Genomic DNA, 27162 nt, shown 5'->3' with positions numbered 1-27162 from the left:
GGAACACAGAAATAAATAAATTATACATGAATATAGACTTGTGTCAAGTACAACCTACTTAGGGGAGAGATCATCTTAACAACATTAACTTAGCACAGAGCCAGCTTTTGAGAGCCTGGATAAAAATGGAGAGAAATCATTTGTTGAAAGATTCTGTACATGCAAAAGAGTAAAAACTGTACGTTCTTTAGTTATCTCAAGTGCATAGCAAACTGTTGATACTAAAATAATAAGAAATTATCATTAACTCCAAGATGAAACAGAATGGGCTGAGTCTCTCTAAAAGGGAACATACATGTGGCAGGATCATAGGCACAAGTTATGGCAAGTGTCAGACTTTTGACCATTTAAATCCCTATCCTGCCAGCACTTACCCACTAATAATAATAATAGTAGTAGTTATATAGCACTTTTCATCAGAATATCTCAAGGCACTTTGCAATCATTACCCTCAAAATCCCACTGTGAAATAAGAAAGTACTGTTATCCCAATGGTATGGATGAGGAACTGAGGCACAGAGGATATGTCTACACACCCCGCAGAAACGAGCCACCCAGCCCGGGTCAATGGATTTGGGCTAGCAGGATTCATGCTAGTGCTCTAAAAATAACTGTGTAGACTTGGAAGTTGTGTCTTGGACTTTGAAGCTTAGAAAGGGAGATGTGCTTCAGGGCCTAAATTCGAGCCCAAGCCATAACTTCAGATGTGCTGTCTACAGTTATTTTTAGAGCACTAGTGTGAGCCCCATTAGCCCAAATCTATTGGCCCAGGCTGGGAAGCTCGCTACCGCAGGCAGTGTAAACATACCTAGAAAGGCTAAGTGACTTGCCCAAGGTCACACAGGAAGCATGTAGCAGAGCAGGAAAGTGAGCCCTACTCTCCCAAATGCTAACCTAGTGCCCTAACTGTTGGACCATCCTTCCTTCTTTCTCTTTGAACTCAATGGGACTGCATATACATGTATAAACATTTGGAGAACTGGAGTCTGTATTTGTGACTGAATTAAAAAGTTTGTCCAATTAAGCAGGAAGAGAGCTGGACTGAAAAGGCCCAATTCTTCTGTTACTTACACTGGTGTAAATTTGGATTAAATCAATTGAATTGAATAGGACAGACCCTCAGCTAATGTCAATCCGCATAGCTCTATTTTTCAGTCAATGGAACTATGCTGATTTGTATCAGTTGAGGTTCTGGCCAAATGAAGTTACTTTAGAGTAAAATGGGTAAAATGAGAGGAAAATTTGGCTCACAGTGTATAATGTATAGTAATATCACTGGAACATACTAACAGAATTATTTCCATTATCGTGTTTATTTGTCTTCAAACAGCAAGTTATTCAAAAGTAAATGCAAAAAGCAATGTGATAAGTACCATGACCACAGGAAAATTAATCAAAGACTAAACTAGGTTGGGACATAAGAAGATGGATCAGAGTAATTAAATCACCGTTAAATTATGCAATGATGGACAAACATTTTTAAAGCATTTAGTTTACACTGTCTAATGCCCTCTCTCAACCACAGAATTTAAGACAATAGTGATCTTTTGGCATATATCATTAGCGTCTGTTATTCAACACGCAATGTTGCTACATTAATTGTTCCCGGTCTCAGTGCACAAGTTTGACTATCATCACTTCTGCAGTATATACAGCATATGTTTGCCCAGAAGTTTCACATTAGCACTAACTAATATGGTGAGATGGTCCTGACATGTCAGGCAGTCCTGAATATCTGTTCTTCTTCGAGTGCTTGCTCATATCCATTCCAATTAGGTGTGTGCGTGCCGCGTGCACGTTCGTCGGAAGATTTTTACCCTAGCAACACTCAGTGGGTTGGCTGGGTCGCCCCCTAGAGTGGCGCTGCCATGGTACCGGATATATACCCCTGCCAACCCAACGGCCCTTCAGTTCCTTCTTACTGCACGTGTCGGTCGTTGGAACAGTGGAGCACGGCTTAGCTGATCTCCACTTCCCTAGCTACTCGTAGTTCTCTCGTTATTCTTGTGTATATAGTTGAAATTTCTATAGTTGCACTTAATTCCTATTCATTTTTATAACATTGTTAGTGTATATAGTTAAGAGGGGTTCGGGGATTAGCCCCTTTCCTGCACCCGATGCCGGGGCCCATGCCCGGTTCACCAGGTTTCAAACCGTGCTCTTCCTGTCACAAGCCGATGCCAACAGGAGATCCCCATGACTCCTGCCTTAAGTGCCGGATCTGCAAGGCCTTCAAGCCGAGGATGAAGAAGGAGCGGGACTTTCGTCTCAAACAGCTCCTGATGGAGGCAGCTCTTACTCCTCCGCCCTCGGCACCGAGCACTGGACAATCCACTGGCAGAAGCGCTTCTTCGGCACCAGATCGCACCGGTACTGCTAAGGCCTCTTGGCACTGACCATCGCTGCCACCGGTGTCTGCTTGGCACCGTTCTCTCTCCCCGCGGGTGAAGAGACAAGACTCCTGCTGCTTCCGTGCCCCCTGCACTGCAGCCAGAGCACTCGGCTAGATCGGACTGCCTGGCACCTACACCTGCCGCGGCACCGACAATGTTGGCACCGTCGATTCCGGTCCAGCAAGGGCCGTCGAGTCCGGTACCTGAAAGCTCCCCGGCGAGAGCCGTGGTTGAGCTCACTATTCCCTCCACGCCGGAGACATTTTCCACGGCGAGGGAGCTGATCGCGATGACAGAGTCTGCCCTGCCTCAACCCCCAGCACCGCCGGTGCGGGTCATACAATCTGTAGGCAAGCCAGCCTTGATGAGACCACCCTCTGTTGGCACAGCAGAGTGGCAGCACTCACGATCGCGATCCCACCGGCGTTCTCGGTCCCGTCGCTGATCCTGGTCCCGACGTCGATCGCAGTCCCGGCACCGATTCCCTTCTCAGTACCGGTCGCACTCGCAGCACCGATCAGTGTCCCATTCACCGGCCCGGTACTCTCGGCACCAATCCAGCTCCCGGCACCGCTCCAGGCACCGTGACTCTCGCAGCCACTCCAGATGCTGAGCTTCGAGATCCCGGTCGACCTCCCAGCACCGCTCCGGTCGTAGGTCCCGATCTCGTTCCTGGTACCGGTATGGCTCCCGGTACCGATCCCTGCTGCCACACAGAGCGAGATCAATCATAGAGGGAGACTCTTCCCAGAGGTTTTCAGCCCTCCTTGGCCATCCCAACATGCATCCGTGTCCTCTCATGCGGACAGTTCCTATGCACAGGACCGTGACTCCGATGTGCCCTCCAGAATCTTCCAGGAGACCCAGGCCCAAGATCAAGGCCCCCATCAGTGGTCATTCTGGACACCTTGGGCGTATCACCAGGCCCAAGGTGTACCTCCAGTCCCATCTCGCTCTGCTCCATCGGAGCATCGGGTGCCGGAGGCGACCATCAGCCGCCCCCCTCCTACTGGTATGGCGGAAGCGCCTATTCAGCCACCAGACTCCCAGATCCCACTGGAGCCGGAGGTCGTCCAAGAGCAAGAGTCCACACAGGACCCGCTTGTCCCTGGCCTCTCCTCTTCCGCTTCTCCTGATGAGGTGGTGGCGGGGACATCCTCCACGGGCCCTCCTCCAATTGACCTGAGGGCCCATCAGGACCTCCTGAGACATGTGGCACTCAATATGAATCTCCAGGTAGAGGAGGTACCGGAGATAGAGGACCCGGTGGTGGAGTCTGTTGGTTGACGCCCCCACAAGAGTGGCCATACCATTCATCTGGACGATCCAGGCCAATGCTGATACCATCTGGCAGTCTCCAGCCTCTATTCCACCCACTGCCAAGGGAGTTGAGCGCAAGTACATGGTGCCCTCTAAGGGGTACGAGGACCTGTACGTCAATCCTGCTCCCTTGTTGTAGAGTCTGTCAATGAGATGGAATGCCATGGCCAGCAAGTTCCGGCTCCAAAATCGAAGGAGGCTAGGCGCATGGACTTACTGGGCTGTAAGGTATACTCTGCAGGGGCCCTCCAACTCCGGGTGACAAACCAGCAAGCCCTGCTTAGCTGCTACAACTACAACACCTGGGTGGCAGTGGGCAAGTTCATGGAGTTAGTCCCTCAAGACTCCCGTCAAGAGTTTTCTGCCCTCTTGGAAGAGGGGAAAAAAGTGGTGAGGACTTCCCTCCAGGCCTCGCTGGATGCAGCAGACTCCGCAGCCAGGACTCTGGCCTCGGGAGTTGCCATGAGACGCATTTCATGGCCTCAGGTGTCAGGCCTCCTGCCAGAACTACAGCATACCATACAGGACTTGCCCTTTGACGGTCGAGGCCTCTTTTCTGAAAAGACTGACCCTAGGCTGCAAAGCCTGAAGGACAACAGGGTCATTATGCGCTCTCTCAGAATGCACACGCCGGTGACTCAGCGCCGGCCTTTCCGCCCCCAGCCTCACCGCCCTTACCCTCTGCCTAGACAGAGGCAGGACTTTGGCAGAAGGTGTAGTCGAGCCGTTCGTAGACGGCAGTCAGGACCCCAAGGGGGCCAAAATCAAGGTCCCTCCAAGCCACCTACAGGGCCAAAGCCAAACTTTTGAAGGTGCACCCGAGGACGGCGTACCAGTTACTTTCCAGGATCCTTTCCCTCCCTTTTACAACCGCCTCTCATTTTTCCTCCCTGCGTGGTCCCAGCTAACTTCGGATCATTGGGTCCTACGCATGGCGGAACTTGGGTACCACCTCCAGTTTATTTTGCCTCCCCCTTTCCATCCCCCATCTTCGTCCCTCTTCAGGAACCCCTCTCATGAGCAACTCCTCTTACAAGAGGTGCGGACACTCCTTGCCATGGGAGCCATAGAGGAGGTACCAAAGGATGAAAGGGGCAAGGGGTTCTACTCCCACTCTTTCCTAATCCCCAAGGCGAAGGGAGGTCTCAGACCTATCCTAGACCTGCGAGAACTCAACAAGTTCATGATAAAGTTGAAGTTCCGCATGGTATCCCTGGGGACCATCATCCCATCTCTGGATCCTGGAGACTGGTATGCCATCCTCGATGTGAAGGATGCGTATTTTCACATCGCCATTTATCCTCCACACAGACAGTACCTCTAGTTTGTAGCCAACCGTCAACATTTCCAGTTTATGGTCCTTCCATTCGGCCTCTCTACAGCCCCAAGAGTATTCGCAAAGTGCATGGCTGTAGTCGCCTCCTCCCTCCGCCACCGTTGGATACACATTTTTCCATATCTCAACGATTGGCTCATTCGAGGGACCTCCGAGGCACAAGTCACCCATCAGGTGGACATCGTCAAGGACCTATTCATGAGTCTAGGCCTGATGATCAGTACAGAGAAATCCACTCTGGTTCCCACCTAGAGGATAGACTTCATTGGGGCCATCCTGGACTCCAATCTCGCCAGAGCCTGCTTACCACAGCCTCGATTTCAGGTGATGGTAACAATTATCCGAGGCCCACAGAACTTCCCGACAACTTCGGCTCGCACTTGTCTCGGTCTCCTGGGTCACATGGCTGCCTGCACATTTGTGACCAAACATGCCAGGCTATGCCTCCGTCCTCTCCAATCTTGGCTCACCTCGGTATACCACCCAGGCAGAGACACCATAGACATGATAGTCACAATTCCCCCGAGCATCCTAGGCTCCCTCGACTGGTGGTTGACACCCTCCCTGGTGTGTGCAGGGATGCCGTTCCATCCGCCTCAGCCTTCTATGTCCCTGACAACGGACACGTCATCTCTTGGCTGGGGAGCTCACCTTGGCCATCTTCGCATTCAAGTCCTTTGGTCATCTCAGGAGCTGGCCTTGCACATCAGTGTCCGAGAGCTGAGAGCAGTCCGCCTTGTGTGCCAGGCGTTTCAACAGCATTTGCAAGGCCGTTGTGTCTCAGTGTTCACAGACAACACAACGGCCATGTATTACATAAACAAGCAGGGAGGGACACGGTCCACCTCCCTTTGTTAGGAAGCCATCCAGCTCTGGGACTTCTGTATAGCCCACTCGATAGACCTGGTAGCGTCTTCTCTCCTAGGGGTTCGGAGCACTCTGGCGGATCAACTCAGCAAATCCTTCCTGTCTCACGAGTGGTCGATTCGTCCAGACGTGATTCATTCTGTTTTCCGGAAGTGGGGCTTTTCCTGTATAGACCTCTTCGCTTCCCGCGAGAAAAGAAAATGCCAGATGTTCTGCTCCTTCCAAAGCCTCTCCTCGGGCTCGATCTTGGACGCTTTCCTGATGCCGTGGACGAGCCAACTGCTTTACGCCTTTCCACCGTTCCTGCTGGTTCACAGGGTCCTGATAAAGCTCCGCAGGAACAGAGCTCGCTTGATCATGATCGCTCCAGCGTGGCCCAGGCAGCACTGGTACACCATGCTGCTCGACCTGTCGATAGCCAACCCAATTACCCTGCCTCTTTGCTCAGACCTCATAACTCAGGACCACGGCAGACTTCACCTCACGGCATGGCTGCTGCGTGGTTAAGCCAGTCTGAGTTACGTTGCTCTGCCTCAGTACAACAAGTACTCCTGGGTAGCAGGAAACCTTCCACTTGGTCAACGTATCTGGCCAAGTGGAAGCGTTTCTCATGCTGGTGCGAAACACATAATGTTACTCCCACCAAGGTCTCAATCCCCACCATCTTGGACTACCTCTGGTCTCTCAAACAACAGGGCCTAGCGGTATCATCATTGAGGGTGCACTTGGTGGCCATCTCTACCTTCCACCCAGGGGAAAGTGGCCACTTCATGTTCTCACACCCTATGGTTTCTAGGTTCCTCAAGGGCTTGGACCACCTATACCCTCAAGTACACCATCCCGCCCCAACCTGGGACCTCAGCCTGGTTCTAACTAGACTTATGTCTGCCTCTTTCGAGCCGTTAGCAACCTGCTCGCTATTATACCTGTCCTGGAAGACAGCTTTCCTCGTAGCCATTACATCGGCCAGACGAGTCTCCGAGCTTAGGGCTCTCATGGTGGACCCACCGTATACTGTGTTTCACAAGGACAAAGTGCAGTTGCGACCACACCCAGCTTTCCTCCCTAAAGTGGTATCGGCCTTTCATATCAACCAGGATATCTTCCTTCCGGTCTTCTTCCCGAAGCCACACTCATCACGACGGGAACAACAATTGCACTCCCTAGTCGTCTGTAGAGCGCTCACATTTTATATCGAGCGGTCAAAACCCTTTCGTAAAACGCCCCAACTCTTCATCACGGTGGCAGACCGAATGAAGGGTCTACCTGACTCCTCCCAGAGGATCTCATCTTGGGTGATGGCATGCATCCGTACTTGTTATGACTTGGCTCATGTTCCCTTGAGCCACCTCACTGCACATTCTACCAGGGCTCAGGCTTCATCTGCGGCCTTCCTGGCTCATGTACCCATCCAGAAGATATGTCGCGCAGCTACCTGGTCCTCGGTCCACACCTTTGCCTCACATTACGCTTTGATTCAACGGTCCAGAGATGACACGGCATTTGGATCAGCAGTTCTACATTCTGCGACATGTCACTCCAATCCTACCGCCTAGGTAAGGCTTGGGAGTCACCTAATTGGAATCGATATGAGAAAGCACTCGAAGAAGAAAAGATGGTTACTCACCTTTGTAACTGTTGTTCTTCGAGATGTGTTGCTCATATCCATTCCAAACCCGTCCTCCTTCCCCTCTGTCAGAGTAGCTGGCAAGAAGGAACTGAAGGGCCGTTGGGTCAGCAGGGGTATATATCTGGCGCCATGGCGGCGCCACTCTAGGGGGCGACCCAGCCGACCCACTGAGTGTTGCTAGGGTAAAAATCTTCCGATGAACATGCACGCGGTGCGCGCACACCTAATTGGAATGGATATGAGCAACACATCTCGAAGAACAACAGTTACAAAGGTGAGTAACTGTCTTTTCCCCTCATTTATAAGGGCAGCATTTAAGGTATCTACGGGACACAGAGGTGTCTGCTGTAAATCCGGCTTAATTAAACATGTCAGTTATTAATGAGAAAATCTGAAAATGATTCCTATATCATTCCAAACTATCCATTCATCCAGGGAACATTAGCTGTGTGGGAGGGAAAAAAGTCAAAGAATTAAAAAATATTAGGGATGTGAAGCGATAAAAAAAATTAATCACACTGTTAAACATTAATAGAATACCGTTTATTTAAATATTTTGGATGTTTTCTATGTTCTCAAATATATTGATTTCAATTACAATACAGAATACAAAGTGTACATTGCTCACTTTATATTTATTTTTATTGCAAGTATTTGCACTGTAAAAAAACAAGAAAAAAGTATTTTTCAATTTACCTAATACAAGTACTGTAGTGCAATCACTTTATCATGGAAATTGAACTAACAAATGTAGAATTATGTACAAAAAAAATTGCATTACAAATAAAACAGTGTAAAATTTTAGAGGCCGAAGTCCACTCAGTCCTACTTCTTGTTTCAGCCAGTCGCTCAGACGAACAAGTTTGTTTACATTTGTAGGAGATAATGCTGCCCGCTCCTTGTTTACAATGTCACCTGAAAGTGAGAACAGGTGTTTGCATGGGTCTGTTGTAGCCGGCATCACAAGATATTTACGTACCAGATACACTAAAGATTTATATGTCCCTTCATGCTTCAACCACCATTCCAGGGGACATGGATCCATGCTGATGACGGGTTCTGCTCAATAACAGTCCAAAGCAGTACGGACCGACGCATGTTCATTTTCATTATCTGAGTCAGATACCACCAGCAGAAGATTGTTTTTCTTTTTTGGTGGTTCGGGTTCTGTAGTTTCCGAATCAGAGTGTTGCTCTTTTAAGACTTCGGTTTAGCATATCTGGCACGTAAATACCTTGCAATGTCGGCTACAAAAGTGCCAAGCAAATGCCTGTTCTCACTTTCTGGTGACATTGTAAATAAGAAGAGGGCAGTATTATCTCCTGTAAATGTAAACAAACTTGTTTGTCTCTTAGTGACTGGCTGAAAAAGAAGTCGGACTGAGTGAACTTGTAGGCTCTGAAGTTTTACATTGTTTTGTTTTTGAGTGCAGTTATGTAACAAAAAAAATCTACATTTGTAAGTTGCATTTTCATGACAGAGATTGCAGTACAGTACCTGTATGAGGTGAACAGAAAAATACTATTTCTTTTATAATTTTTACAGTGCAAATATTTATAATCAAAAATATACACTTTGATTTCAGTTACAATACAGAATACAATATATATGAAAATGTAGGAGAACATCCAAAATATTTTATAAATTTCAATTGGTATTCTATTGTTTAACAATGCAATTAAAACTGCGATTAATCGCAAATAATTCTTTTAAATTGCGATTCATTTTTTGAGTTAATCGCATGAGTTAACTATGATCTAGCCCTAAAAAGATATCTCATATTTAAGTCAATTCAGAGAGATGAGACTTTTTCTTGTCTTCTGGGTAGGCACGGAGGTAGTACTGGCATAGCATTAAAAAATGCCCTAAAAGATCTTATTGAAATGTGTTTTTAATGCATCTGAATGAGTGTGAACATTCATGTTGTCTAGCTAGCAATTAGAAATGTACATAGGCTTCTAGAACAGAGCCATCTGCTGGGGGAAGCAGTGTAGTACAGAACTAAACAGGTCAAGGGGCTACTTATTTATACTGTAATAGTTTCTTGGTAAATTTAAACACTGAGTCAGATACTCAGCTTGTGTAAATTAGCATAGCTGATCTGGGCCCATATTTCTTAAACATATTAGGGGTCTCATAAACATTCACATTTCCCATTCATCTCAATTACAGCCATGTATGCGTGTGCTTATCTGAATCAGAGACTGGCCCCAAGATTTTTACTGTAATATTTTGCATATAAATAGTAAATAGTACATATATTTTGTACTATTAATAATAATAATTATTATTATTACTTGCATTGTGATAGCACTCAAAGATTTCAATCAGGATCAAGCCCTATTATGCTAGCGGCTCTACAAACACAAAGTAACAGACAGCCCCTGGCCCAAAGAACAGAAGTCAGTGGAAGTTTTGGCTGAATAAGAACTGAGGAAGGGAGATAGATCCTCTATTGCAGAATATCCTCCATGGCCCAAATTCAGTGGGTGGATCCACTTGGTAGAGTGGTGTAAAGGGCCAGAGCACAGTCCAGGTTTGGGGTTACTGAATTCCAAGATCTGGCTCAAATCAGTTGTCTGTTACAATCTGCTTTTCCTGGTCACTTAATATTCCCGTTCCTTTTTCTCTTTAAGAAAATAAAAAGGTTTTTAACTCAGTGCCCTATGTGTATATGTACGCACACAGTGTACAGCACAGTAGACAACTACAGCAACATTCACCAGTGTCTAACATCTGGTCTTGTGGCAATTCACAACTGAGTATGTCAAGAACAAACTGCAAATTCTTTCAGACCATGTATTACCGTCTCATGCCTGGCAATTGCTTGTCAGAAAGTCTTGACATGTCCTTCCAATGTCTTAAAATAATGGTCTTTGTGACTAACAAGCATCTGACGAAGTGGGTATTCACCCACAAAAGCTCATGCTCCAATACTTCTGTTAGTCTATAAGGTGCCACAGGACTCTTTGTCACTTTTTACAGATCCAGACTAACACAGCCACCCCTCATACTAAGCTTCAGCTGTTAATCTATTGGATATTTCTGGAGGGATTTTTTTTCTTAGTTTTGAGCCATCTGCTGAATCATATAAAGCCCAGTCATGCTCCGTGACAATTTCAGTGACAGCCAGATTAGGCCCATAGTCTAACAGACATAGGAGGATTTCCTTTATGAATACTACTATAAATTATTTATAAGATTTTTAGCCCCAAATTTTCTTGATTTCAGGCCATTCCAGAAAATGCCTTTGCAATTATTTGTCCCTTCATACATTACTGTCTTGCAATCTCAATTTACTCAGACTTTTGAGATCTAATATAGTTTGTGAAATATTGTATCTTAATCTTAACTTAATTATTTTAATAATCAAGTAACATTTTCCCCATATCTTCAGGTGCAAGTCTCTTTCTTAACATTCTTGATATTGTATAGTACTGTTTTCCCTTGTAAATGTTATCATTGATTGAATACAGTGATCTTATTACAGCTTTAGAAAGAGTGAATGAGACATTGCTACATTGATGGGAGATTAATAAAAACAAAGGAAACACATAGTTTAGCTCATTTTCTGTGCATCGGGATTTGCTTGCTTGTTTTTGAATTCTGCATATTTCTATTAATTCTCCCTTCTCCAGGCTCCACCTCTTTCTTTAAAAAGTTACTTTGTGTGTGTGCAAAAGTTCAGTGCTTGTGAGAGGTACTGGTTTAAACGTACACCTGAAGACAGTGATTTTCTCTTTAACCTCAGAACAGGTATTGCATGGGCATTATTAGTTCAAGCTTCTCCACATTGCCCTGCCAATGTGCCTCAATCCAGACCTGTGGGATCATCTCTAGAGGTGCAAGGGTAGTTTGGTCTCCATGTCTATTCAGGAGAGCCTCTTTGATGATGTTCTCAACAAAGGGTGCCAATAGAAGTGGTATCCTTTGTTATGTGTGTACCTATCCACTGCATTGAGATCACCATCTCTTATTACATTAGCTACTGAACAGGCATTGGATAATAAAAACTTTTGGTCACTTTTGACATAGGCTGGATTTGAATTAGTGACCCAGAGGTGAAAGGCTCTGTAGCCCAATTACCGGTCCCTCTAAGCAATCCACTCCCTCACCCAACCCCACCTGGATAAACTATGGACTTTAACATATAACTCAAACAATATTGCTTCTATAGTGCAGGCTGAAGATGCTCCATATTCACAAAGAAATAGATTAATTTTAAATGTATATGTAAATTGTTTAAAAAAAGAGAGCATATGCCTTAACTTGCTGATTTTCTTAAATATATGCATGAGAAATATTGTTATAAAAATGTACAGTTTTACAGGAATTTAATTATATTTCTGTAATTACTTATATTTGTAAAAACAAGTGAAGGTGGGGTGTTAGTATAGTAGCTCCTACATGTCCCCACTCTACTGCTGTCAGTGTAGGGAACATGGCAGAGTTTTTTTCATATATCCTACTAATCTTTGGCTGTTATATCAGCCCTTTGGGGCCACTGGCATATAGAATGACTTAGAGCAGATGAAAGGCCGTTCTACATTATGCCAGGGAGCTGCACTGGCACACAGGCCCAGAACTGCAGGAGTGCAAAGGTCAGCTTTGTACCCCTCTCCTGAGCTGTGCTGTGCATTTTGCAACCATAACTAAGGATCTGGGCCATTATGTCTACTGTTATTATTAAAGCATTTGTACAGCAGGAGAGCTATGCCAAACAAATTACAGGTTACCTGTCCAAAAGAGTTTACTGTTTAGGAGCACAATATAGAACAATACGAAATCACAGTGGAACATACTTACTATAAATGTGTGATATAATTATATTTGCTATGGGGGAAAATGCGATAGCATGTATGTATGTGAGTAGGCTTGGAAGGATTAGATTTTTATCAATAAATGTTGGTAAATGTCGCTATCACCACACACAAGAACATACGAATGGCCGTACTGGGTCAGATGAATAGTTCACCTAGCCCAGTATCCTCTCTTCCAAAATGTGATTAGTGCTAGCTGTTTCGGGGGGAGTGAACAGAACAGGGCAATTTATCAAGTGATCTACCCCCTATCATCCATTCCCAGCTTCTATCAGTCAGAGGTTTAAGGATACCCAGAGCATGGGGTTGCATCTCTGACCATCTTGGCTAATAGCCATTGACAGATCTATCATCCATGAACTGATCTAATTCTTTTTTTAACCCAGTTATACTTTTGCCTCCATAATATCCCCTGGCAACCACAAGGGTGTGCACTGTGCGAAGGACTTCCTTATGTTTGTTTTAAATCTGCTGCCTATTAATTTCATTGGGTGATCCCTGATTCCTGTGTTATGTGAAGGGGTAACACTTTATTCACTTTCTCTACATCATTCACGATATTGTAGACCTCTGTCATATCTCTCCTCAGTCCTTTCTTTTCCAAACTGAACAGTCCTAGACGTCTATATCTCCCATTATATACAAGCAGTTCCATACCCCAGTCATTTTTGTTGCCCTCTGTACTTCTTTCCCGTTCTAATATATCTTTTTTGAGATGGAGTGATCAGAACTGAATGCAGTATACAAGGTGTGGGTGTACCGTGGATTTATACAGTGGCAATATGATGTTGTCTGTCTTACTATCTATCTCTTTCCCAATGGTTCTTGACATTGTTATTTTTTTTTACTGCTACTGCACATTTAATAGGTGTTTTCAGAGAACTATCCAAGATCTCTTTCTTGAATGGTAACAGCTAATTTAGACCCCATCATTTTGTATGTATAGTTGGGATTATGTTTTCCAATGTGTATTACTTTGTATTTATCAGACCTAGTACAGATTCTGCTATTTACCTCTCTCCACTGTGAAAACTGGATGTTTATTCCAACCCTTTGTTTCCTGTCTTTTAACCAGTTACTGATCCATAAAGAACCTTTCCTCTTATCCCATGACCCTTTACTTTGTTTAAGAGACTCTGGTGGGGATCTTGCCAATGGCTTTTTGAAAGTCCAAGTACACAACTTCTACTGGATTACCCTTGTCCACAAGTTTCTTGACCCCCTCAAAGAATTCTAATGTACTGGTGAGGCATGATTTCCCTTTACAAAAGCCACGTTGACTCTACCCCCAACATATTGTGTTCATCTATGTGTCTGATCATTCTGTTTTTTACTATGGTTTCAGCCAATTTACCTGGTACTGGAGTGTAGCTTATTGGCCTGTAATTGCCAGGATCACCTCTGGAGCCTTTTAAAAAATTGGCCTCACATTAGTTATCTGCCAGTCCTATGGTACAGAGGCTAAGTCATAGGTTACGTACCACAGTTAGTAGCTCTGCGGTTTCATATTTAAATTTCTTCAGAACACTTGGGCAAATACTGTCTGGTCCTGGGGACTTATTTCTGTTTATCAATTTGTTCGAAATCATCCTCTATTGACATGTCACTTCAGGACAGTTCCTCATATCTGTCACCTAAAAAGAACGGCTCAGGTGTGGGAATCTCCCTCACATCCTCTGCAGTGAAGACCAATGCAAAGAATTCATTTAGCTTCTCTGCAACGGGCTTTCGCACCTCAATTGTCCAGTGGCCCCACTGATTGTTTGGCAGGCTTTCTGCTTCTGCTGTACTTAAAAGCTAACAGCAATTTTTGTTGTGTCTTTTACTATTGCTCCTCTTTTTTGGCCTCCCTAATTATACTTTTACACTTGACTTGTGAGAATTTATGCTCCATTCTATTTTCCTCAGTAGGATTTAACTTCCAATTTTTAAAGGATGTCTTTTTGTTTCTAACTGCCTCTTTTACTGTGTTGTTTTGCCATGATGGCATTTTTTTTTGTCCTCTGTTTTTTATTTTGGGTATACAGTTAGTTTGAGCCTTTGTCATAGTGTTTTTAAAAAGTGTCCATGCAGCTTGTGACTGTTCCTTTTAATTTCTGTTTAAATAGCTTCCTCATTTTTGTGTAGTTCTCCTTTTTGAAGTTAAATGCTACTGTGGTGGGTTTCTTTTCTAGAAATTTTATGTCTGCATCCCATCCTGAGGTGACATGTTCCCAGTTAATATGTGGATAGTTGAAATCCCTCTTTATTATTGGGTTTTCTGTTTTTGTGGCCTCTTTTTAATCTCCCTATTTCACAATCATAGTCAGCATCCTGGTCAGGTGGTCATCACTATGTTCCTACTGACATAATCTTATTCAAGCATGGAATTTCTATCCATAGAGATTCTATGGTATTGTTTGATTCATTTAAGATTTTTACTGTATTTGACTCTATGCTTTCTTTCACATACAATGCCACTCCCCCACCAGTGTGACCAACTATCATGTCTACATATTTTGTACCATAGAATCATAGAACTGGAAGGGACCTTGAGAGGTCATCTAGTCCAGTTCCCTGCACTCAAAGCAGGACTAAGTATTGTCTAGACCGTCCCTGACAGGTGTTTGTTCCAACGTGATCTTAAAAATCCTCAATGACAGAGATTCCACAACCTCCCTGGGCACTTTATTCCAGTGCTTAACCACCCTGACAGTTAGGAAGTTTTTTCTAATGTCCAGCATAAACCTCCTTTGCTACAATTTAAATCCATCGCTTCTTGTCCTATCCTCAGAGGCTAAGGAGAACAATTTTTCTCCCTCCTCTTTGTAACACCTTTTATGTGCTTGAAAACTGTTGTCTTGTCGCCTCTCAGTCTTTTCTTCTCCAGACTAAACAAACCCAGTTTTTTCAATCTTCCCTCATAGGTCATGTTTTCTAGACCTTTAATCATTTTTGTTGCTCCTCTCTGGACTTTCTCCAATTTGTCCACATCTTTCCTGAAACGTGGCGCACAGAACTGGACACAATACTCCAGTTCAGGCCTAATCAGCACGGAGTACAGCAGAAGAATTACTTCTCATATCTTGCTTACAATACTGCTGCTAATACATCCCAGAATAATGTTCGCTTTTTTTGCAACAGGATTGCACTGTTGACTCATATTTAGCTTGTGATCCACTATGACCCCCAGATCCCTTTCCGCAGTACTGCTTCCTAGGCAGTCATTTCCCATTTTGTATGTGTGCAACTGATCATTCCTTCCTAAGTCGTGTACTTTGCATTAGTCCGTATTGAATTTCATCCTATTTACTTCAGACCGTTTCTCCAGTTTGTAAAGATCATTTTGAATTTTAATCCTATTCTCCAAAGCACTTGCAACCCCTCCCTGCTTGGTATCATCTGCAAACTTTGTAAGTGTACCCTCTATGCCATTATCTAAATCATTGATGAAGATATTGAACAGAACTAGACCCAGGACCGATCCCTGCGGGATCCCACTTGTTATGCCCTTCCAGCATGACTGTGTGTCATAAACAGATAGCTAAGGGTTAATGTCTCTTTCACCTGAAGCACCTGACCAGAGGACCAATCAGGAAACCGGATTTTTTCAACTTTGGGTGGAGGGAATTGAGTGTCTTTGTCTTTGTTTTTCTGGCTGCCTGCTTTCTCTGAGCTTTGGAGAAGTAGTTCTACTTTCTAATCTTCTGTTTCTAAGTGTAAGAACAAAGAGATCAGATAGTAAGTTATATGGTTTCTTTTCTTTGGTATTTGCATGAATATAAGTGCTGGAGTGCTTTGATTTGTATTCTTTTTGAATAAGGCTGTTTATTCAATATTCTTTGAAGCAATTGACCCTGTGTTGTATCATCTTAATACAGAGAGAATATTTGTATGTATTTTTCTTTCTTTTTATATAAAGCTTTCTTTTAAAACCTGTTGGAGTTTTTCTTTACTTCAGGGAAATTGAGTCTGTACTCACCAGGGAATTGGTGGGAGGAAGAAATAGGGGAGATCTGTGTGTTGGATTTGTTAGCCTGATTTTGCATTCCCTCTGGGTGAAGAGGAAAGTACTTTTTGTTTCCAGGACTGGAAGCAGAGAGGGGGAGTCACTCTGTGTAGTTTCACAGAGCTTGTGTCTGTGTATCTCTCCAGGAGCATCTGGAGGGGGGAAGGGAAAAAGGATTATTTCCCTTTGTTGTGAGACTCAAGGGATTTGGGTCTTGGGGTCCCAGGGAAGGTTTTTCAGGCGGACCAGAGTGCCCCAAAACTCTCTAATTTTTTGGGTGGTGGCAGCAGGTACCAGGTCCAAGCTGGTAACTAAGTTTGGAGGTTTTCATGCTAACCCCCATATTTTGGACGCTAAGGTCCAAATCTGGGACTAAGGTTATTACATGAGTGGCAGCTGGTGGGATATAGACAGAATCCAGAAGCCAGTAGGAATATTATATTTTTCTTTTCTCTGCTAAGGGCTTTTTAGCAGAGAGAAACAGTTGGTTTTAAAAGGGAACCAAAGAGAATTTTTTTTTCTGCTCTCTCTGGCAGTTTGTGGCTTGCATGTTAAGCGAGAAGCCATTAAGAGACTGTTGAGGGTCTTTTGTCATGCAATAGCCCTCCCATTAGGAGGCAAGTACCAGCACTTATATGCATGCAAATAAAGTGGTTTTTCTGGTTTCCCTTCATTGAACATTAGCTAGAGAGAGAATAGGAAAAAAGCACTGTTGCTAGGCAGACTTCAGGAGGCAACAGAACCTGCAGTTCAGAAGATAAACACCGGAGGGCACCCCAACACAAGAAAACAGGAATCATGACTTCTAAGGCAAAAATTGAGGCCGAAGAGCAATTCAAAGAAGCTGAACACAGGCGACAACTGGAAATAAAACAAACAGAGATGGAAATAAGAGAGAGAGAAAGAGAGGCAGCACACAAAAGAAAACTAGAAGAAGAAGAGGTGGCCCACCGCCGAGAAATGGAAAAACAACAAAAAGAGAATGAAGAGAAGGAAAAACAGAGAAAACATGAACTGGAGTTGGCAAAAGCTGGGCTGCATGTGCCAGCCAACCCTAACAACCCGGCGCCCATTATTGCTCCACAGCACCGGAAATTTCCCACCTACAAGGCAGGTGATGACACCGAGGCCTTCTTGGAAAATTTTGAAAGAGCCTGTCTTGGGTACAGCATTCCCGAAGACCAGTACATGGTAGAATTGAGGTCACAGCTCAGTGGACCTTTAGCAGAGGTGGCAGCTGAAATGCCTAAGCAGCAAATGAATGACTATAAACTTTTTCAAACCAAGGCCAGATACAGGATGGGGATAACCCCAGATCATGCCCGTCGGCGCTTCAGAACCCAAAAGTGGAAACCAGAGGTGTCATTTCCCAAACACGCCTACTACATTGCAAAAAACTATGAGGCCTGGATAACAGGAAACAACATTAAAACCTTGGAAGAACTAAACCTCCTCATACAAATGGAGCAGTTCTTGGATGGTGTTCCTGAAGACATCACACGGTACATACAAGATGGAAATCCCAAAGATATCGCTGAGGCGGGGGAGATTGGAGCCAAATGGATGGAACTGGCAGAAAGCAAGAAAGCTACTGTCAAGGGGAACGATTACCCCAGGGGGCACACAGACCATAAACCCTACAACCGAGGACAGCCAAAGACCCCACATACCACCCAAGTAAAGCCACAGATACCCTACCCTTCAACCTCACCAGTCTCCAGTAACTCACCTCGGCCCAGTGACCCATCAGATGGAAGATGCTTTAAGTGTAATGAACTGGGACATATCAAGGCCAACTGTCCCAAGAACACCATGCGAGTGCAATTCATTACACCACCATCACACCAAAGATCCCCAGGCCCGGATGCCTCTCAAATACCCTTGGAGCGAAGGGAAAATTTGAGAGTGGGCGGAAAGAAGGTTACTGCGTGGAGAGACACGGGGGCACAAGTGTCAGCTATCCACCAATCCTTCGTTGACCCCAAATTCATCAACCCAAAGGCCAAAGTTACAATTTACCCCTTCATGTCACAAGCTGTAGACTTGCCTACAGCTCAACTGCCTGTCCAGTACAAAGGCTGGTCAGGAATGTGGACTTTTGCAGTCTATGACAATTATCCTATCCCCATGCTACTGGGGGAAGACTTGGCCAACCAGGTGAGGCGGGCCAAGAGAGTGGGAATGGTTACACGTAGCCAAACCAGGCAAGCTTCCAGACCCATTCCTGTTCCTGAGCCGTCCACAGAGGCCCCGTCTGGGTTACCAGAGACCCAGACAGAGGTAGTGGACCTGGATTCCATGCCAACCACTGAAACAGCCACAGCACCTCCAGTCCCAGGCCCGGAACTGGAACAGCAACCAGCACCAGCAAGTGCAACCCCATCTTCAAACTCAACGCCAGAGGGCGCCAGCGAGCCAAAACTGGCAGAAGCAACAGACAGCCATACCCAAAAGGCTCAGCCAGAGCCTGAAATACCCTCAGGTGCACCAGCGGAGAGCGGTTCACCAGCAACGGAAACAACCCCATCACCTACATCGCTTCCAGAGGGACCAAGCCCAAGTCCACAGTCTGAGGAAGAACTGGTGACCCCAGACTCAAGGGAACAGTTCCAGACTGAGCAGGAAGCAGATGACAGCCTTCAGAAAGCTTGGGCGGCGGCACGGAGCACCCCACCGCCTCTCAGCTCTTCTAATCGATCCCGGTTTGTTATAGACCAAGGACTTTTATACAAGGAAATTCTTTCTGGTGGACACCGGGAAGAATGGCAGCCGCAAAAACAGTTGGTGGTTCCAACTAAGTACCGGGGGAAGCTCTTAAGCTTAGCCCATGATCATCCCAGTGGCCATGCTGGGGTGAACAGAACCAAGGACCGGTTGGGGAAGTCCTTCCACTGGGAGGGGATGGGCAAGGATGTTGCCAAGTATGTCCGGTCTTGTGAGGTATGCCAAAGAGTGGGAAAGCCTCAAGACCAGGTCAAGGCCCCTCTCCAGCCACTCCCCATAATTGAGGTCCCATTTCAGCGAGTAGCTGTGGATATTCTGGGCCCTTTCCCAAAAAAGACGCCCAGAGGAAAGCAGTACGTACTGACTTTAGTGGACTTTGCTACCCGATGGCCAGAAGCAGTCGCTCTAGGCAACACCAGGGCTAACACTGTGTGCCTGGCCCTAACAGACATCTTTGCCAGGGTAGGTTGGCCCTCTGACATCCTTACAGATTCAGGGTCTAATTTCCTGGCAGGGACCATGGAAAAACTGTGGGAAACTCATGGGGTAAATCACTTGGTTGCCACCCCATACCACCATCAAACCAATGGCCTGGTGGAAAGGTTCAATGGAACTTTGGGGGCCATGATACGAAAATTCATCAACGAATTCTCCAATAATTGGGACCTAGTGTTGCAGCAGTTGCTGTTTGCCTACAGGGCTGTACCACATCCCAGTTTAGGGTTTTCACCATTTGAACTGGTGTATGGTCACGAGGTTAAGGGGCCATTACAGTTGGTGAAGCAGCAATGGGAGGGGTTTACACCTTCTCCAGGAACTAACATTCTGGACTTTGTAAGCAACCTACAAAGCACCCTCCGACACTCTTTAGCCCTTGCTAGAGAGAACCTAAAGGATGCTCAAGAAGAGCAAAAGGCCTGGTATGACAGACATGCCAGAGAACGTTCCTTCAAGGTAGGAGACCAGGTTATGGTCTTGAAGGCGCAACAGGCCCATAAGATGGAAGCATCATGGGAAGGGCCATTCACGGTCCAAGAGCGCCTGGGAGCTGTAAACTACCTCATAGCATTTCCCAATTCCTCCCTAAAGCCTAAAGTGTACCATGTTAATTCTCTCAAGCCTTTCTATTCCAGAGATTTACAGGTTTGTCAGTTTACAGTCCAGGGAGATGATGCTGAGTGGCCTGACGGTGTCTACTACGACGGGAAAAAAGACGGTGGCGTGGAAGAGGTCAACCTCTCAACCACCCTGGAACGTCTGCAGCGGCAACAAATCAAGGAGCTGTGCACTAGCTTCGCCCCATTGTTCTCAGCCACCCCAGGACGGACTGAACGGGCATACCACTCCATTGATACAGGTAATGCTCACCCAATCAGAACCCCACCCTACCGAGTGTCTCCTCATGCCCAAGCTGCTATAGAACGGGAGATCCAGAACATGCTACAGATGGGTATAATCCGCTCATCTACCAGTGCATGGGCATCTCCAGTGGTTCTGGTTCCCAAACCAGATGGGGAAATACACTTTTGCGTGGACTACCGTAAGCTAAATGCTGTAACTCGTCCGGACAACTATCCAATGCCACACACCGATGAGCTATTGGAGAAGTTGGGACGTGCCCAGTTCATCTCTACAATAGACTTAACCAAGGGGTACTGGCAAGTACCACTAGATGAACCTGCCAAGGAGAGGTCAGCATTCGTCACCCATGCGGGGGTGTATGAATTCAATGTCCTTCCTTTCGGCCTTCGAAATGCACCCGCCACCTTCCAGAGGCTGGTAGATGGTCTACTAGCTGGACTGGGAGAATTTGCAGTTGCCTACCTCGATGATGTGGCCATTTTTTCAGACTCCTGGCCCGAACACCTACTACACCTGGAAAAGGTCTTTGAGCGCATCAGGCAGGCCGGACTAACTGTTAAGGCCAAAAAGTGTCAAATAGGCCAAAACAGAGTGACTTACCTGGGGCACCAGGTGGGTCGAGGAACCATCAACCCCCTACAGGCCAAGGTGGATGCTATCCAAAAGTGGCCTGTCCCAAAGTCAAAGAAGCAGGTCCAATCCTTCTTAGGCTTGGCCGGATACTACAGGCGATTTGTACCACACTACAGCCAAATCGCTGCCCCATTGACCGACCTGACAAAAAAAACCCAGCCAAATGCAGTTAAGTGGACTGATGAGTGTCAAAAGGCCTTTACCCAACTTAAGGCAACGCTCATGTCTGACCCTGTGCTCAGGGCCCCGGACTTTGACAAGCCATTCCTAGTAACCACGGATGCATCTGAGCGTGATATAGGAGCAGTGCTCATGCAGGAAGCAACAGATCACAACTTCCATCCTGTCGTGTTTCTCAGCAAGAAACTGTCTGAGAGGGAAAGTCACTGGTCAGTCAGTGAAAAGGAATGCTATGCCATTGTGTACGCCCTGGAAAAGCTACACCCATATGTTTGGGGACGGCGGTTCCAACTACAAACTGACCATGCTGCACTAAAGTGGCTTCATACTGCCAAGGGGAACAACAAGAAACTTCTTCGTTGGAGTTTAGCTCTCCAAGATTTTGATTTTGAAATTCAACACATCACAGGAGCTTCTAATACAGTTGCTGATGCACTCTCCCGTGAGAGTTTCCCAGAATTCAGTAGTTAAAAAGTGTTCTTAAAATGTAGAAGTCTGTTAGTTATATACTTAGGAGTATATGTAAAGGTGTATGTGTTGTATTAATCTGTTTATTTTCAAGTTCTAGAAGGAAATCGCCGCCAGTGAGCTTCCCCACTGTCTGCAATTTGGGGGGCGTGTCATAAACAGATAGCTAAGGGTTAATGTCTCTTTCACCTGAAGCACCTGACCAGAGGACCAATCAGGAAACCGGATTTTTTCAACTTTGGGTGGAGGGAATTGAGTGTCTTTGTCTTTGTTTTTCTGGCTGCCTGCTTTCTCTGAGCTTTGGAGAAGTAGTTCTACTTTCTAATCTTCTGTTTCTAAGTGTAAGAACAAAGAGATCAGATAGTAAGTTATATGGTTTCTTTTCTTTGGTATTTGCATGAATATAAGTGCTGGAGTGCTTTGATTTGTATTCTTTTTGAATAAGGCTGTTTATTCAATATTCTTTGAAGCAATTGACCCTGTGTTGTATCATCTTAATACAGAGAGAATATTTGTATGTATTTTTCTTTCTTTTTATATAAAGCTTTCTTTTAAAACCTGTTGGAGTTTTTCTTTACTTCAGGGAAATTGAGTCTGTACTCACCAGGGAATTGGTGGGAGGAAGAAATAGGGGAGATCTGTGTGTTGGATTTGTTAGCCTGATTTTGCATTCCCTCTGGGTGAAGAGGAAAGTACTTTTTGTTTCCAGGACTGGAAGCAGAGAGGGGGAGTCACTCTGTGTAGTTTCACAGAGCTTGTGTCTGTGTATCTCTCCAGGAGCATCTGGAGGGGGGAAGGGAAAAAGGATTATTTCCCTTTGTTGTGAGACTCAAGGGATTTGGGTCTTGGGGTCCCAGGGAAGGTTTTTCAGGCGGACCAGAGTGCCCCAAAACTCTCTAATTTTTTGGGTGGTGGCAGCAGGTACCAGGTCCAAGCTGGTAACTAAGCTTGGAGGTTTTCATGCTAACCCCCATATTTTGGACGCTAAGGTCCAAATCTGGGACTAAGGTTATTACACTGTGAACCACTGGTAACTACTCTCTGGGAATGAGTTTCCAACCAGTTATGCATTCACTTTGTAGTAACTCCATATAGGTTTTATTTCCCTAGTTTTTTTATGAGAAGGTTATATGAGACAGTATCAAAAGCCTTACTAAAGTCAAGATCTACCACATTTACTGCTTCCCCACTATTCACAAGGCTTGTTACCCTGTCAAAGAAAGTTATCAGGTTGGTTTGACATGATTTGTTCTTGACAAATCCATGCTGACTGTTATTTATCATCTTATTGTCTAGGTGTTTGCAAACTGATTGCTTAATTATTTGCTACATTATCTTTCTGGGAACAGAAGTTAAGCTGACTGGTCTGTAATTCCCCGGGTTGTCCTTATTTTCCTTTTTCTAGATGGGCACTATATTTGCCCTTTTCCAGTCTTCTGGAATGTCTTCCATCTTCCATGACTTTTCAGAGATGATTGCTAATGGCTCAGATATTTCCTCTGTCAGCTCCTTGAGTATTTTAAGATGCATTTCATCAGGCCCTGGTGATTTGAAGATATCTAATTTAAGTAATTTTTGACTTGTTCTTTCCTTATTTTAGATCTGATCCTACCTCATTTTCACTGGCATTCACTATGTTAGACGTCCAATTGCCACCAGCCTTCTTGGTGAAAACCAAAACAAAGAGGTCATTAAGCACCTCTGCCATTTCCACATTTTCTGTTATTGTCTTTCCCCCCTCATTGAGTAACAGGCCTACTCTGTCCTGGGTGTTCCTCTTGCTTCTAATGTGTTTGTAGAATGTATTCTTGTTTCCTTTTATGTCCCTAGCTAGTTTGATCTTGTTTTGTGCCTTGGCTTTTCTAATTTTGTCTCTATATACTTGTGTTATTTGTTTATATTCATCCTTTGTAATTTGACTGAGTTTCCACTTTTTGTAGGACTCTTTTTTGAGTTTTAGATCATAGAAGATCTCCTGGTTAAGCCAGGGTGGTCTCTTGCCATACTTCCTATCTTTCCTACACAGTGGGACAGTTTACACACACAAAACAACAAAAAATATTTCCATTGATAATTGGGTAATAATCCAAATTTACAGATGGGCAAAGTAACAAAAAATACTGCTTGAGAACTAATTAAAGTTTGGTTTAAGAATATTTATTTTGTATATTTTGACATGATGGTGACAATTTGGGTTTTAACAGTTATAAAACTTTAATTTTTTTGAATCACGTCTACTCTCATTAAATAATTACTGTCTGACTCTCTAATGTCTGACCCCCCGCCCCACATAACTTCTCTCAACTGTGAAAACTTAAATAAATATAGAAAAAGGTGCTTAAAATAAACATGGATATTATCCATTGAAATTATTTTAAAAAGTTGAATTTTGCCAAGTTTGGCAAAGGCGCTATATAAAATTAGTTATGGTATTGTTTCCAGAAGGGATTAATTAAGCTGCAAGTTCATCAGGCATGCTATTTTCCATATAATGCATGTTAGTTTACACTTGCCTTTACTGATTAGTAATTCCTCGGAGGTAAAAGCTATGTGAGCTTACATAATACTGCTCTGCTAACATTGGAAGTATACAGCGCATACAAACTAAGAGACAAATTAACATTAACTTTCTTCTCAGCTGTGGATAAGCTGCTCTAGTCTTCTTTGTGAAAACAAATGTACATTCCAATGGTTAAAAAAAATGTTTTCAGTTTGGAATCCCATTCCTCCTTATTACGTTTGTCATTTCTCTTAGTACGTCTGACTGACAGGCTCAGAGCAAGGTTTGGCAAATACCGCTGTTGAGATTTCATACCTACTTTACAGTTTTCTCTCAATAAACAAAAAGTCTCCAATAAAGTCATTTTTTATTTGAGTGAGTTTAAAAGTGATCTGGAATAAACACCACTATGCAGGCAGGACATTAGACACCATACATTTGTATTTCATGAACTCTTGGAAAGAGACAGAGGTAATATTTTGAGCACATAATCTAGTCTATATAATGCTTTTTTCAAAGCATTATGAACCTGATTTTCAGAGCACCCATATCTCCAGTTGAAGTTAATACAAAACACATGCTAATTTAGTGACCAACATCTTAGTGACTTTCATTATTCATCATACTACCGCAAGTCTCTCTCTCAAAATATGGCAAAGAACTGTAAATTAATTGTGGTGTTTTATATGACTTGCAACTTACATTCTTTCAACAGATTAGATTTAGTTTATAGTATGGTGGCTGATTCATGCTAATTTGTTTAGTTTCAATAAAAAATCATTTTTTAAAAATGAAAAATATAAATTAATTTCAAAAGGTAGTTTGTAAGCAAACAATATTTCTGTGAGTTATTCTGGCAGAATATTCCTATTGATCCAGAACTCTCTTCAGCTGAAGCCATGTTTTTCTAACCATGTTCATAAATACATCACAAATATTAATGCATTACAGCACTGTCTACAATAGTCTTTGCACTTACACAACAACTTAGTTACAATGAAAAAGTGTTTTGTTGCCTCATTTAGGGCACTAGATCTATTATTTTGAGCAAATTGTCACACTCACTTACCTTGAGACAACCAGTGGTAGAATCAACATTTTCAGCATCCTCATCAATAACTCCCCAGGGAACTGGAAATAACTAATTTCCTACAAATATATGGAGAGATATGTTGATGGTTTTGATGTGTAAGATTGTCTTTCTTCATAAAGCACCTTACAGCTGCTGGTAAAACTGAATGACCTCATAAAATTGTACAATCAGTTTATATTACTTGCAACTACTGCATATCATCTCAAGTGGTACAGATGGAAGAAGTTGGGGAATTTTTTTTAAATGACTAAGGCTATGTAATGTGTTCGGATTCAGGAGAAAATAAAATAAACCTTGCTTCACTCAGGGACACCGTGAAATATTGTGGATTTAAAAAACAAAAAACAATTCTGCCTTAACTGTACAATGAAATAGGTGCTAGTGATAATTCATTTGCCACAAACACATGTCCTAATGATCAGTAAAATCTCTATCCCCTTCGATGGTTTCTCCATATTAATCAAATTGCATTGTGCACCTGCGTGCCAAAGCAGTCAAAAATTAAATAAATAGACTCTTTATGGGCCACTATTAATGGTTTTCGCTGCATAATCTATTCTGCATTTTGCACATTTCACTCTATGTGCATGAAGCTACTGTTTGGATGTAGAAGATTTTCAACGCAAGGCCAGCAGCAGAAGATGACAAAACTGGTTTAATGATCACATATTTTTGAAGTACCATAACTTGTTTAAATATTAAAATTTATATTCTTGGGGGAAAACATGTTCAGCAATGCATTTGTCACTGCCTGTCTGGTCTGTCAGGCTATTCTGAATAGGAAAAATTGAGCACCTACAAACAGATTAGTAGAGGTGTATTTGAAGAGAAATCCCTGGTGAATGTAATAACTTGTGCTTTTATTAATAGGACATCCCATTTCAGTTCTTATAAAATATACCCTGTGTGAAATAAATATCTGTAACTCTGGATATGCTAATCATAAAAAGTTCCCTAGTGTTTTAATAGGAAATACATGTTCTAATACAAATTCAAATAGAATGTACTCTGACACCAGTTAACATGCTACACTGTTACCATTTCCATACAGTACAATGCAGCACTTCATTCAGTTTCAGAAGAAGTCCGTATTTTTATTCATACTTACAACATTACAATGTGCTTCTTAAGTAGACTTGCAGTGTCTTAATGACAGTTTATCAACATATATTGGATATAAAATTTATGGAAGGACCCAAAGAAAACAAGGTAGGCTCTTATCAAAGTACTAACACATTAACAAATTAATTTTTATCGTAAAATACCCATCCTTGAAGTTCCATAGGTTGTTTTATCTCCTATTTCGTTACATAACTGACATTTTCTGCCCAGTGTCATGCTCATTTGTTACTGACCTGCTGAGAGAGCCGCCTGGTCCTGAGGAAGAATCCAAGAAGACATCCCACTATGACAGACAGTACTGACAGAATGAGCAAACCATTTCTTTTACAAACATCCTTGACCCGAGCCAGCATTGCATCAAAAGCCACTGCCATGCTGTCCTCAGTGCTCTTTGGAGAAGAACCAGCTTCCCATGGAGAGAGACCTCACTAGCTTCCCTTGTTAGAATAGACAGCTCTAGCTCTGTATAGATCAGATCAAAGCACTTCCAGGACTGCTTAGCTGACCTGCAAGGTCACTCCTCTGCCAGTAGCCACGAAGCATGCAGCTGGCATTATTGTTCCAAATTAATACCAACAATCCTATTATTGACCTCATCATTAAGAACCTGGAAGAAGATTAAGGAGCTCTGGAAAATTAGAACAGAATGTAGTAGTATTTCTAAAACAAGAGTGAGTCAAACAGAGTGACATTCACATGAATGAAAAATAATATTTTCATGCATTC

At 43.8% G+C, this 27162-nt stretch overlaps 1 protein-coding gene across 1 annotated transcript in view; it reads right to left on the bottom strand.

The window, feature by feature from the left end:
* Positions 1–26810, bottom strand: part of SLC1A7 (solute carrier family 1 member 7) — a 96800-nt gene extending 69990 nt beyond the window's left edge. Inside the window, exons 1-2 of the mRNA XM_050962442.1 lie at positions 26670–26810; positions 25291–25370 (exon numbers count right to left, since the gene is read on the bottom strand). Coding sequence (XP_050818399.1) covers positions 25291–25370; positions 26670–26810 — 221 coding nt within the window. The remainder of the gene's footprint in view (positions 1–25290; positions 25371–26669) is intronic.
* Positions 26811–27162: the final 352 nt, after the last annotated feature.

The sequence above is a fragment of the Gopherus flavomarginatus genome, chromosome 7 (genome assembly GCF_025201925.1).
Source record: "Gopherus flavomarginatus isolate rGopFla2 chromosome 7, rGopFla2.mat.asm, whole genome shotgun sequence".
In the NCBI taxonomy this organism is placed as follows: Eukaryota; Metazoa; Chordata; order Testudines; family Testudinidae; genus Gopherus; species Gopherus flavomarginatus.
The sequence above is the reverse complement of the archived record's forward strand: the minus strand, read 5'-3'. Positions and strand labels throughout refer to the sequence as shown.